The following is a 14,839-nucleotide window of genomic DNA, read 5'->3' on the forward strand; positions in this document are numbered from 1 at the left end:
CTCGCCGGAGCTAGCCAAGGATCTCTGGGTCTTCCGATCATCTCCGCTGTCGCATCATGCCATTATTTACTGTCGCATCATCTCCTTGCCCTTCTGCATTGGATCCACACCTAAGCTAAGCCCCTCGAGCCTCACGATTTTGAATTTGAATTCCTTCGTCCCAACGGATAATGACCTTTGTTCCTTGTTAATTAATATAGCCTTGTTCTCTTGGTCCCCTCAAATCTGGTGTGCTATCTCTATCGAGACTTGAGCTCCTACCATCCTTTGCCTGGGTCAGGCTATCTCCTATCAACAGCATAGTTCAAAAACCATCAAGACTTGCTAACGTTTGCCCATACCTCGTTCCTGTAGCCAAGGCCTTCTCTACCTTGAAGGAAAACCTGATTTCCCATAGCCCATCTTCTCTTTCTCCGACTCCCAAACTCTTGAAGCAAAGTCCCAGACTTCGCACTAAGAAGGTTCGAGCTCTTGGTATGGAGGGTCTCTCCCTTTCGGAGGAGGACATCCTCTTCATCAACTCCTTGACATCCGGAGATTTGCTTAAGCTCGCTCGTAAATGTGGTGCCGACATCCTTACCAAAAACCTGGACGCTACTGCCTCTAAGCTCAAATCCTTGGAGCAGCTTCGTTGCAAGATTATTGACGATGCAAGTGGGATTGGCCGGGTTTCTTGGTTTTTGCTACAGTATTATCATCTGCTGCTCTCTTATACAGCTTCCTTGCTTACATCGCTCTAGCTGGCTATCTTGTGCCATGGTTTTGCTAGTTGGATCCACTGGTAGGCACTCTGTTGGCTGCTTACATTGCTGTGGTCATGATGGTTTTGAGTCAGGAGTAGCTTTTGTTTCTAGCTGCCTTCCTCTCCTACCTTCATTGTGGTTTGCTGATATCATCCAATGTCGCTTCTATGCTGGAATGTAAGAGGTTTGGGCCTCATTTCTAAAAGAAAGTTGATCAGAAAGACCATTCAAAACTCTAAAAGCAACATCATTTGCCTTCAGGAGACTAAATTAAACCATTGCAACTCCAAGCTTCTGACGGTGGTCATGGGGGCTGTACTTGATAAATGGCACTTCAAGGATGCTGTTAACTCTTCTGGTGGTTTCTTAACCGGTTGGTGCAATGCTGAACTAGAGGGCTCACTCTTATCTACCGGTGTTTATTCCTTAACCATAAGCTTCACTTCCAAAGTTGATAGTTTTTCTTGGCTAGTTACTAATGTTTACGGACCTCATGACTGTATCCGTAGAAAGACCCTTTCTGAGGAATTAAGATCTATCAGATTGAAATACCCAGGCCCCTGGCTTGCTGTGGTTGACTTCAACATCAACAGATTCACTACAGAGAGGCTTGGAGTGTCAAGTAGCTTCTCGGCTTCTAGGGAGTTCAATCATTTTATTAATGACATCGACCTTTTGGAACTCAACCTTGCTGGCAGGCGTTTCAGGTGGACCAACTTCAGAGAAAATGCATGCTTGGCCAAGCTAGATCGATGTTTTTCAACCTTAGAGTGGCACGATTTCTATCCTCTTTCTTCCTTGGTCCCTTTAGCTCGTATCACCTCAGACCATACTCCTCTGCTGCTCTTATTCAAACCCCGTGAGGATCTTCATCGTTCTCGGAGCAGACCGTTCAGATTTGAAAACTATTGGCATACACTCCAGGGTTTCGATGACTTAATTAGGGAGTGGTGGTTGAATGCCCCCAGCAAAGATGACTCAGTGGCTTCTCTAGTTGGCAAACATAGATTTCTAAGGCAAAAGCTGCGGAGCTGGAGCAAGGATCTCAACCCAAACATTTTTCTGAACAAAAGAGAAATTTCAACTAGAATTCATGAATTAGATTCAATCGAAGAATTTAGAAGCCTATCAGTTGAAAAGCGGAATGAGAGACAAACACTGAAGCAACAATTGGAACCGTTATTAAACCAGGAGGAAATTTTCTGCAAGCAAAGGTCACGAGTGCAATGGCTGCATGAAGGAGATCGAAACACAAAATTTTTCCATCTCAAAGCCAGCATTAGGAGAAGAAAAAAATCAAATCTTTGGAGTTAGCAGCAATGGAAGGGTCGTAACAACGCAAAATGGAATTCAAGAAGCTTTTTATTTATATTACAGGTCTGTTCTAGGTTCCGAAGCAATGCCACAAATGGAAGCAGTATGGAGTAAACTGTACCCTGGCCCCAGACAAGACCTTTCAGATCTCCATGATCAATTCATGGAGGAGGAAATAAGAGCTGCTCTCTTTAGTTTAGGAAGTGACAAGACTCCGTGACCTGAAGGGTTTCCAATGTCTTTTTACTAGCATTTCTGGGACTCCATCAAGGGGAATATTTTGAAAGTTTTCATCGATTTTCACCACTCAAAGGCAGACCTGTCCAGAATGAATCACACGTTCATCTCTCTAATTCCAAAGAAAAATGATTGTTTCTTTGTCCGAGACTACCGCCCCATAAGTATCGAGAACGGGTCATAAAACTGATCTCTAAGGTTTTTTCTTGGCAACTATCCAATTCATCAATTTATTGGTTTCCTGCAACCAGCTTTCATTGGAGGTCGCTTCATCCTTGAGAGCTTTATTCACTACAAGAAATTTAATTTTTTGCGACGAAATTTTAGCGACGAAATATTTTTCGTCGCAAAAAAGTAGGTTTTTGCAACGAAATTTAAATTTCATCCCCAAAAATTAGGTATTTGCGACGAAAAAAATTGCGTTGCAAAAAGTTATATCTTTTGCAACGAAATTTTTTTTTTTTGTTGCTAGAAGTTCATTTTTAGCGACGAAATTTTTTTTCGTTGCAAAAAATAGTTTTTTTGGCGATGAAATATTTTTTTTCGTAGTTAAAAATTTATTTTTTGCGACAAAAAAAATTTTGTCGCCAAAAAATTATATTTTTTACGACGAAATTGATTTTTCGTTGCTAAAAAAAAAGACTTTTGCGACCAATTTTATTTATATTTAGCGACGAAACTATTGCGTCGCTAAATTTTATTTTATTAAAAAATTTTTGAATATTTTGCGACGAAAATTTAAATTTCGTTGCTAGAATTGATTTTTAGCGACGAAAATTTTTTCATCGCAAAAAAAAATTTTTTTGGCGACGGAAAAATTTTTCGTTGCTAAATTTTTTTTTGCGACGAAAATAATTACGTCGTCAAAAATTTAATTTTTAGCGACGAAATATTTGTTTCGTTGCGAGAAATTTGATTTCCCGATCATTTGCGACGAAATAAATTTTCGTTGCCAAAAATTAATCATTTGCGATGAAAATATTTTTGTTGCAAAAAATTAAATTTTTTGACGACAGAAAATTTATTTTTAGCAACGAATTTATTTCGTCGCTAAATATGTTTTACTTAAAAATAAAACCGAAGGTATTCTGCCCTAATTGAAAAAACCGATCTCCCTCCCGGCCCGATCTCCGCCGCGGTCATCCAAATCTTCTCCCTCCCCGATCTCCGGCGATAGTCGTCGTTCCCCGGTCGCCGGTCGTCTTCCCGGTAAGTCCTCTCCCTCCCCGCCACCATCCTCTCTCTCTCTCCCTCCCCACCGCCGTCGAGCCCTCCGCGAGATCGCGAGATCACGAGGGTTCTGGACGAGTGCCGGCTCTCCCACGCCGTGCACACCCGGAAGCTGAGAGAGCTCTCCGCCCTCCGCTCCTCCGCCCCTCCCGGCCTCTTCTTCCCTTCCATCGCCCGAGCCCTGACCCCTCTCTTCGACTGCGCCCGCCGCTCCCTCGCCGCCGAGCGCACCGTCCGATTCGTCTCCGCCTTCGCCGCCCTTCCCGACGCCAAGGACGCGGCCGCCTCTGGTGCCTTCCTGGAGGAGTTCCTCCTGTTCCTCCTCGTCGCCTCCGGTGCTGCGAACCGGACCGCCAGCATAATATTTGCATTGGCTTACGTTTGTCTTTTATCCCATTATGTTGGTCACTTTGATGATCTCATTTCTGTTTGTTGGTTCTTCTTAATCGCATTGATAAGAGAATGCCACGACGACAGCGACGCCGACGACGACGAGGACGAGTCGTCCGAGGACGACGACGGCGAGCGGCGCTTCCGGCGCCGGCGCCGGACCTCTGGGTCACCGCCCCCGTACTCGTCCGCTCCCCACATGCTCCTCGCCCTCAGCGGCGCCGCCAGTGGTGGTCCCGGGTCCACCCACACCATGGCCGCCCCTATAACGGTGTCTTCGGGGGGCTTTCAGGGGCCACCGCATGCGGTTGTGGGGGCGATGCCGAGGAAGAGGTTCAGAACCAAATTCAGCTCAGAGCAGAAGGAGAGGATGCAGGAGATGTCGGAGCGGCTGGGGTGGAAGATGCAGAAGAAGGACGAGGCGGTCGTCGAGGAATTCTGCCAGCAAATCGGCGTCGAGAGGGGGATCTTCAAGGTGTGGATGCATAACAACAAGCACACATATCATGGCAGCCCATCATCGAAAAGAAACGAGGTGAGCCACGGCGGCGGAGGTGGAGGTGGAGGTGGCGGTGGCGAGGGGAATGGCCTTGGCATTGTCAATGACAATAGGGGCGGCAACAATAATGTGGTGAATGGTTCTCCTTCTTCCTCTTGAACCTTAAGGAGATGTAGCAATCTTTGAAGAGAAACTTAAGGAGAATCGTGAATCATGTTGTAGCTGCTGTTCTTGTTTTTAATCTTGTTAGTCATGTTTTTCTCCAATCCCCCTCCCCCTTCAACGAAAAAAAAAAATGCTGTTGTTAGTAGTGAAACTGGGAGATTTTTGCGCTGTCTTGTTAGGTTTTGCTTTTAGATCTATTGGAGGAAGACGAGCGATACATGGTAGAGGAGAGGAGACGGTAGAGATGAGATAGAAATGGAGACTTTTTCCCCCTCCTTTTCTTTCCCACTTAATAAAATGGATATTTCATATGAGGTTTGTCTTCTTTGTTGTTGTTGTTGGCTTCAATTATTGGCTTTAATTTCGACACTTTCTTAGTTGGTAGTTCATATGCACAGGGATATTAGGATTGATATATTCTTTAGTGTTTGAGGTCTGCTAACTGTTTGTTTATCTCTTTCCTTCCTCGGTTCCTCCTCAAATTGGTCATTGTATTCATCTCTCTTGCTATTAGCTTTTGTTCATGTTTAAACCAATCATTTTAAGCAATTTCAATTGTATCAATGAGTTTATTATTTTTAATTGTATCAACCGGTGGGGGAAGGAATGGTTGTGTTGATTAAAATTCTGAATCTAAAGGTTAAATTGTGGTCTGGAATTTTTAAGCATGACTTCATTGTTGTCAGACCCATTCTCTTTCCATCTTATTTTCATTTATTTGCTGCCTGTGTGGGAGGGATGCTAGCAGAGTCTGGTTTAGCTGGTTTTAAATGCTTTGAATGCCTTAATGGCTTTCGAAAGTGCTGAATATACCACGTGTCCTTCATTCAGGCTTCTATTCAATCTCCTCTGATATTTTTTAATCATTTTGGCGTAGTATAATGGATGTACTTGGAAAGGAGGGAAGCTTAGACTTGAAAAGGCTAAAGAGCATTACTTTGCTCGCTTGAAACGAGAGTGGGCAGAAGATGTAAACCTAGCAACAACAGTTCATCTTGATATGAAGAAAGATGCAGAACACCTGAAAATGTCAGAATGTTTGGACCAGGAGAAGATGCAGTTTCGAATTTTCTTTCCAAAATTGAGGAAGGTATGCTCTTATTGCTAATGTGTAGCATATTTGAGAAGTTTTGCCAGTCAGAATGATTTTTAGGCAATGTTGTAACTTGAAACATGTTGTTCTTGTTAGATCATTTGAGTTTCAACTTGCGAAAATAGAAATAGTGCAATAAATTTGTATCAATTAGCAGTAGCTGCTTTTTGTATCTAATAAAAAAGTAAAAAAATTCCTTTTCATATTAATGGTGGAGCACATTATTTTGCACAAATATTCTATTACAAAGAAATCATTTATTTAGCTTTTTGGGGCACTTGTTGGAAAATGGCAATTGACCTTCCCATTCATGTGATTTGTGATACTGGATATACATAACATATGTTTTTTATTTGATTGATGCATGTCACTATAAGTTCTCAAACCCTGCCATTGAATTCAGAGCCTTGAGCGATGATTTTTATTGAAGAAATTTATTTAGGAATTCTAATGTATATGTATGTATTTTGTATGTACATCGTATATTTATATTGGTGTGCATCTATATGCAAAAGGTACTATCTACTTCCATAGCTACACAATATGACCAAAGTAGTGTTTCAAGCTTCGCAATCTCGGTACCAGGTACCGTACTGGTATGTTACTGGTTCGATAGAGTACGGTCAGTATGATAAGGTATGTATTCTCACTTTTGTATCAGGATACTACTCCAAACTGGATGGTATGGGTTGGTGCTGAGCAGAACTTAGCGATTTTGCTCGGTTTGGACCAGTTTCCATGCTGAATCTGTATTGATTTGGTACAGTACCCCCCTAAACTAAGCAGTTTGGACCGGTCTTGCTACACTTGTAGTCTTTTTCTAATGATAATTTAACCTGTGATTTCATAATTGAGTTAATTTCCTATTACATCATATTTGCTTTATGTTAATAAAGTATATCAGATAATCTTGGTTGAGGTCTTCTCCATTCGGCCGCATATTCGGTTTTTGTAATTTTTAAATTTTAATTCTTAGTGTTCTATTTATTGTTTGAAATGTAGAGTTGTTCTTGACAATAACTAAATTTGTTATGCAGGTTTGTTTGATGACAGATGATACGATTTTGGATACCGTCCTCGGACGGCAGCTAGGATCTGGTCATAGCATGCGGTCCAAAAAATCACGCAGTTCGTCATCCGGCCGGTCTGATGATGCATCGGTGCCAGAGGCAGTTAGGACATCCATGAGCATGATGCAAGATCAGATTAGTTACTGGATGAATCGTAGTCAGACGCTCGAGAGGATCGTAGCTGCGGTGGCGGGACGGCTCGATATTGATGCTTCTAAGTTAGCACCTCTACAGTCACATGATGCCGCCTCTGCACCACCATCGCGACACGTATCGGGTCAGGGATCGACGCCTGGAGGAGGGAACGAGGCCAATGAGTCAGATCATACTTAGTTTGTACTTATTTTAAATTTAAAATGGTGTATGGACTTATATTTTTGTATATGACAAAGATGGTTATGAAACTTTTTGTTATTTGAAATTGGTCTTTTGACTTAGAATATTTTTATTGTGTTAACATACTGTTTATTTAAAATATGGTTGATCAGATAATTTGTATTTGAGCAGGTTTTTTTGAAAAATTAATAAAAATTTTATTTTTTATCCAAAATTTATTTTAGCGACGAAATATTAATTTCGTCGCAAAAAAAATTTGTGAACCCAAAAAATAAAATATTTATTATTCATTGCGACGAAATTTTTTATTTCGTTGCTATTTTTGCGACGAAAGTCTTAGTTTCGTCGCTAAAAATTATAACTTTTGCGACGAAATTTTTATTTCATCGTAATTATGTCGACGAATATTTTTATTTCGTCATCCTTATAGCGACGAAATTATTATTTCGTCGCCATTATAGCGACGAAATTTTTTTTTTTCGTCGCAATTTTTGCGACGAAATTATTTCGTTGCTATTTTAGCGACGAAAAAAAGTTTCGTCGCTAAAAATTTAAACTTTTTGCGACGAAATTTTTATTTCGTTGCAATTATAGCGACGAAATTATTATTTCATCGCCATTATAGCGACGAAAATTTTATTTCGTTGCTATTATAGCGACGAAATTTTTTTTCGTCGCAATTATAGCGACGAAAATTTTTTTTCGTCGCAATTTTTGCGACGAACGTTTTGCGACAAATTATTTTGCGACGAAATCCGTCGCTAAGTTTTGAGACGAAATTAATTTTTGTCGCAAAAAATAAGAAAAAAATTTTTTTAATCAAAATATTTAGCGACGAAATTTTTTTTCGTTGCAATTTTAGCGACGAAAATTTAAGCTCTTGCGACAAAATATTTTCGTCGCTAATACAGTACATAACTTCGTCGTCTGGGTTTACTATTTTTTACGACGAAATAAAATATTTTCGTCGCTAAGGTCTTTTGCTACGAGGCTTTCTCTACAAATTTTTAGCGACGATATATTTCGTCGCAAATACTATTAGCGACGAAAATAAGATTTTTAGCGACGAAAAAATTTCGTTGCAAAAAATCAAATTTCTTGTAGTGATTTCAGCCGCAGAGATAATTTCTCACTGCAAAAAAAAACACCTCAAAAGGTATCATCTTCGAGCTGGACTTCAGAAAGGCATTCGATAATGTTACTTGGCATTTCTTATTGCAGCTGTTAAAGATGAGAGGTTTTGGTGATAAATGGATTTCTTAGATCTCGACTCTACTTCGGTCCTCTAACTCAGCGCTTCTAATTAATGGCGAACCTGGACGATGGTTTCAAAACAAAAATGGTTGAAACAAGGTGATCCCTCATCACCCATGTTATTTATCCTATTAACAGATGTTATGAGCAGAATGTTAGGTGAAGCTGCTTCAAAAGGATCAATTACATGCATTGGTTGATTGGATATAGTAAAAAAAATTTAGTGTTTACAATTTGCTGATGACACAGTGGTTTTCTGTGAGGCTTCTAAGGATCAAATCAACATTCTAAAACTGATACTCTCCTTCTTCGAGCTGATGACTGGGCTTAAGATAAATTTTGAGAAAACTAAGTTGATAGGGATCGGCTTATCCTCTAAGGAAGTCAGTGGCTATGCTAGGATTCTTAGCTATCAACTTTCTAAATTGCCACTCACTTATCTTGGTTTCCCATTGCATTTTTTCTCTTAGGAAGAGATATTGGCATTTTTTGATTGAGCAAGTGGAGAAAAAACTAGCCTAATGGAAACATAACTCCCTAACCCTTGCAGGGCGGCTCACACCAATAAATTCAATCTTAAGTGATATACCTCTGTATTGGATGTCTGTTCTCTGTGTCCCAAAAACAATCATCAAGCAGATTGCTCGAATCTATAGGAATTTTTTATGGGGTGGCCATGAGGGAGCTAGCAAAGTCAAACACTTAGTAGCATGGGACCAAGTCTGTAGACCAAGAAATCTTGGTGGATTAAGAGTAATGGACCTCTCAAGTGCCAATCGGGTACTTATTAAATGGTGGTGGAAATATTTCAACAACCAAGGTTCTACCTGGCAAAATTTGGTTCAGCAGATTTACTATGAGAAAAATCCCCCAACGGCACCATCTTCAAACTGCCTTTGAGTAGCTTCATCTTTTATGAAAGGTTTTCTGAAGTACTTCAAACTATTTCAAGATTTTACCGTTGTCTCGGTTAGAGATGGAGAGCAAACTGTATTCTAGTATGATACATGGACTCAAAATATGTCGTTAAGACTTCTTCTACCACACCTTTTCCTGTTTGCCACCAAACAAAACTATAGTGTTTTGGAGTTTTTTAGCTATAGAGATATTATGAACAATTTTGCTTCTCCTTTGCCTTCGTCAGCTCAAAATGAGATTGGCCTCCTAACTCTAATATGTCTTTTAACTCACCTGTCTAGTGGAAGAAATGGTAGGCTTTGGAAATAGAGTTCTAGCAAGAGGTTCACGGTCAAAAGCTGCTATCGGTTTCTCAAGAACAGTGGTACGAGATCTCAAATTGGATTGATTATATGGTAGCTGCCTATCCCCAAAAAAATTAAAGTGTTCAGCTGGTTAAGCTTCCAGAACAAGATTCTAACTGCTGATATCTTAGCAAAGAAAGGAATCCATGGCCCAAGCTCGTGCCCTCTCTGTGCCAACCACTCTGAAATGGCTGATCACTTACTCATTTCATGCGTCTACTCTTATTCTATTTGGATCCAATTACTTCAGTGTATAAATAGCTACCTTCTTCCCTTTGGATTATCTGATATCTGGGGTGATTGGAGGTCGGATCTTCCTAAACATATTGTGAACAAAGCCTTCGACTCCCTTCTGGCCATCTGCTATTGGTGTATCTGGTTAGAAAGGAACCACAGGGTATTTATGTTTGAAGCTCTCTCTGCCTCCGAGCTCTCCAAGTGAATCATCTTCTTCTTTGATAGTTGGACATCAAATATTATCGAAGACAACTTTTTGGAGCTAAGGAAAAATCTTCATGCTACCATGGGCATCAACCGTTGAAAGCAATTCAGCCTTCCCCACTCCTCTCACTCGTGCATGGTTATCCCAGGTTCTAGACAGAAAATTATAGGTTTTGACAGAAATCTGTATGTTTTCAGATCAGGAAAAACAGGTTCTGACGGGTTTTCCTTATAGATCAGCTCTCACCCATTTCAGCCAGCTTCAACAGAATTAGATGAGCTGCAACTAGCTTGTCAATTTTGATTCACAGACTGGAATGAGATCGTAATGATTAAAAATCATTCTATAAAGTCTGGAGTCCGCTATATATTGGAAATTACCCAAATCTTGGTTCAGAATGATGCTAAAATACTGAAGTGTGCATTATTATTTTTTGACTGAAACCTGAAATCTGAAGACTGTAGTAGAAGTTCTGAAACAATTTCAATTTGAAGCCTGACCTTAATCAGAAATTATTCGATCTTGAAGTTTGTTCAGAAGCCGTTGTTCAACTCCATATCAGCTGTCCTCTCAAAATAGTCTGTCTGGTCAATTTGTTTATAAACTGATCAAGAAGCACTGGATCAAGTTAACTTCTGCAATAAGTCTATTAGGATTTTGTTTTGGAGTTCACATAGAACTGTTTAGACCATTAGACCCTCTTTTAAACCTATTAACAATCTATTTTTAGCCTGTTAGAATGTTGGACCTTCAATTGTATGCTGTTACCATGGACTAGAAACCAGCACACAAGAGGACGCCCAACAGCCTTTTAGACGTAGAGGAAGAAGGGATGCCCAACACTTGGGTGTTGATGCTCCAAGGGAGAAGAGAGGGAGAGGAGAAGAGAGGGGGCGTGGAGCTCTCTAAGAGGAGGCATGGGCTGCTGGTTGAAGTGCCTAGGGACCTTAGAGGAGGTCCCTTTAAATAAGCATAAGGTTTGAATCCTATCCAAAACCAAACAAGTACTTAATACAAGTCCTACTTACATTAGGTTTTCTTATAACTTAAGTTATTTAACTTCTTTCAGGAAATCTATTAGGCGCCAACAATTGGAGCCCTTGTACCCATAAAATCACAGCCCTCTTTGTACCCAAGGGATGCCCCATAAAGGATCCACACGCTGTCTAATAGGTGGAGATGTCCAACTTGATCAAATGAAGTGACACCCATTCAAAACTAAGAAAAAAATTAATCAAGGACTTGCACCCTTAATTCATTTGATCCAAAACTATAGGCACCCAACAATTAGAACCCAATGAATCTAATTCATTTAAGTAATTAGCAGGTAATTTAGTTTGAATTAATCTTATCAAATAAGAATTTCAAATGTAAAAAGAAAATTGGATCCAACCATATGCTAGCAAGGTTATCCTGAATCCAATAGGATTTCTCTAAACTCAATTGAGACTTCATAAGCCCAATTGCTTATTTCAGGTCTAATCCCTTTGTTGTGTGACCCCATAGGTTCAATTCTATCTGATAATGAGATATACAATGATCACTATCGTAGTATCATTGAAACTCTTTTCAATGCATTGGAACAATTTCACTCTAACTCATTAAGGATTGTCGATCTCGAACAACCCTAGTGAGCTCTCACAATCTACCAGTGACACCTAGCAGTATGTGGTGACAACCCAATAGAATCGAAAATGAACCTCAAGGTGTAGTTAACGTATGATTCAATCCCTCTATCATGAGTCCTGATTAGATGGCAGGTCATAGATAAATCGTCAAACCTCATCATCAGTCATATGATAAATTTGATCAGCACAAGTTCAATTGTGATCCTTATGAAAAAATTTTTCCATCAATCACACTGCTGTGGCCACAGACTCTCGGACTTAGTCTCTCAAATTTCATAGGACTACTCCTTTCTATCAAGGTTGATAGATTTCATCTTGATGCGCACCCTACTCCTACAGTGGATCAATTATCGTCAACATCTACTACAAGGGCTCATTAAGATCATATTTATGTGCCAGTCAAACGTCAGCAGCCTCACTGCGAGCAGTCATACCATCATAGGTTAAAGGACCATTCACACAACTACAACATCGAGACAATCATTGATGATCGAGTAGAAATCTAAGTGATCTCTCGTATGGTCATGCTCAGTACTAATTATTCTCTAACAACTATCCGCACTCATCGCTCAGTGTCTCTATACTATAGATCAGAGACTCATCTACCTTGAAAAAAATAATTTATGCACCGATCTATTCGAATCGATCACCATCCTCATGATGATACTATAATCGAAAGTATTTAGGAATTAAATACATGTCTCTAATTCTCAACACTTTGAGAATATATATCGAAAAGTTAATTTCATGGACGATTGAAGGACACATCATACTTGAATGAAAAATAAACTTACCCTTTTATTGATCAAATCAATATATAAAGTACAAAATTATGTTCTAGCTTTATTATAATGTGTCAGCCATATTGACTTTTAGGATATACATCTAATAATCTCTCACTTGGACTAAAGCCAATTGGCCACTAATCTAAGTCCCATCTTCTTAAGGTGAACTTTCATTTTCGGCTGGCTCAATTATTTTGCCAGCGAATCTGCCACGTTGTCCGTGGAGTCTACTCTTCGCTCCTCGACATATTTTTTTTCGAGGTAGTCATGTATGATATGATATCGCCACTCGATGTGCTTTAATTTTTGATGAGATCTTGACTCCTTAGTAAGTACTATGGCTCCATTGTTATTGCAATAAAGTGGTATGGCATCCAATGTCATAAACCCAAGTTCCATGATAAATTTTTTAAACCAAAAGCTTTCTTTTGCAGCATCCAAAGCAGTGACATATTCAGCCTCTGTAGTTGAATCCACTATGATGGGTTGCTTGAAACTCTTCCAGCTGACTGCACCACCATTGCAAACAAACACATATCCTGAGTTAGACTTTCTATTATCAGAATCAGACATAAAATTTGAATTAGTATATCCCTTGACTCGCAACTCAGAACCTTCTCTGAAGATCAAAAATAAATCCTTAGTTCTTCTCAAGTACTTAAGGATGTTCTTCACAGCTGTCCAGTGCTCCTCATCTGGATTCGACTGATATCTGCTCATGATACTCACAGCAAGAGTAATATCAGGTCGAGTACACAGCATGACATACATGATGCTCCTTATGGCTGAGGCATAAGAAATCCTACTCATGTGCTGAACTTTCTTAGATGTGGTCGGACACATCATCTTGGAAAGATTAATACCATACCTAAGAGGTAAAAGTTCTCTTTTAAAATTTTTCATGCTGAACCTCTTCAGCACTTTCTCTATGTACAGATTTTGTGACAGACCTAGCATCTTTTTAGATCTATCTCTATAGACCTTTATTCCAAGAATATAGGATGCTTCCCCTAGATCTTTCATGGATAATTTCTTGGATAATCATCTTTTGACCGTGGTCAACATGGGAATATCGTTCTCAATGAGGAGAATATCATCCACATACAATATGAAAAATATTATTGCACTCCTACTGATCCTTTTGTATATACAAGATTTTTTTTATTTTTTATGAAATCAAACAATTTGATCACCTCATCAAAATGATGATTTCAACTTCGAGAAGCTTGCTTTAATCCGTATATGGACTTTTACAGCTTGCAGCCTCTGTGATCACCATCACCAGATATAAAACTCAAAGGCAGCTCCATATAGATATCTTCCTTAAGATATTCATTCAAAAAGATAATTTTCACATCCATCTGTCAGATTTCATAATCATAATAAGCAGCAATAGCAAGCAAAGTGCGGATGGATTTCAGCATGGCTACAGAAGAGAAGATTTTTTGATAGTCAATGCCCACATGCTGGCTATAATCTTTTATCACAAACTTAACTTTATAGGTCTCTACCTTACCATCGACATATATTTTCTTTTGTAGATCCATTTACACCCAATGGGTACTATACCCTCAGATGGATCCACTTAAGATCTATACTTGGTCCAAGTGAATCGAGTCAATTTCTGACTTTATCGCATCTAACCATTTCTTATAATCGATATCAGACATTGCCTCGTCAAAAGTATTAAGATCATTACCATGATCCTTATCTCCCATAAAGAATATTTTCTTTACTTTCTCTGTAAGCATACCCATGTACCTTTCAGGAGGTTGGAAGATCCTGCTAGATCTATAAGGTGGTAGAGGAACGTCAACTAATGGCTCATGAATCATGAGTTTCTAAGGATCTATAGCTTTTACTCTTCAGAGACCTTCTCTTCAAGCTCAATTAACCTCCCACTGCCACCATCCTGGATCAACTGTTTTTCTAGGAATATGACATTCTGACTCACAATCACGTTATGATCTTATGAAAAGTAGAAGTAGTATCTCATTGATTCTTTTGGATACTCTATAAAATGAGCTATTACAGATCTATCCTTCAATTTATCAGTCATCTGTCTCTTGACATAGGCCAGACATCTCTAAATCTTAAGATAACCTAGACTCGGCTTCTTACCGTACCATATTTCATACAGTGTGGTATGAATGAATTTTGATGGAACCCTATTCAATAGGTGTATTACAGTTAATAAGGCATATCCCCAAAGATATAAGGATAGATCAGTGAAGCTCATCATAGATCTGACCATATCTAATAGGGTCCTATTTTTTCTTTCGGATATCCCGTTGAGCTAAGGTATTCCAAGAGAAGTCCATTGAGAGACTATGTCATTATCTTTGAAATATCTCAAAAATTTTCAACTAAGATATGCACCTCTTCGATCAA

General features: G+C 39.4%; 1 protein-coding gene across 1 annotated transcript; it reads left to right on the forward strand.

Moving 5' to 3' along the window:
* Window positions 1-1,049: 1,049 nt before the first annotated feature.
* On the forward strand, window positions 1,050-7,162 carry LOC140852363 (uncharacterized). Its single transcript, XM_073245301.1, has 5 exons — window positions 1,050-1,450; window positions 2,121-2,260; window positions 3,509-4,545; window positions 5,456-5,668; window positions 6,709-7,162. Exons 1-5 carry the CDS (start codon window positions 1,050-1,052, stop codon window positions 7,072-7,074), a joined length of 2,157 nt encoding a protein of 718 aa, XP_073101402.1. The 3' UTR covers window positions 7,075-7,162.
* Window positions 7,163-14,839: the final 7,677 nt, after the last annotated feature.

This window comes from Elaeis guineensis, chromosome 11 (genome assembly GCF_000442705.2).
Source record: "Elaeis guineensis isolate ETL-2024a chromosome 11, EG11, whole genome shotgun sequence".
Lineage (NCBI taxonomy): Eukaryota > Viridiplantae > Streptophyta > Magnoliopsida > Arecales > Arecaceae > Elaeis > Elaeis guineensis.

Excerpts from the sequence above, each read along its gene's own strand:
- LOC140852363 (XM_073245301.1), top strand. The coding sequence starts at position 1,050 with ATGGGGGCTGTACTTGATAAATGGCACTTCAAGGATGCTGTTAACTCT. Across the intron at positions 4,546-5,455 it reads GGGGCGGCAACAATAATGTG|TATAATGGATGTACTTGGAA; the intron begins GTGAATGGTTCT and ends ATTTTGGCGTAG. Across the intron at positions 5,669-6,708 it reads TCTTTCCAAAATTGAGGAAG|GTTTGTTTGATGACAGATGA; the intron begins GTATGCTCTTAT and ends TTTGTTATGCAG.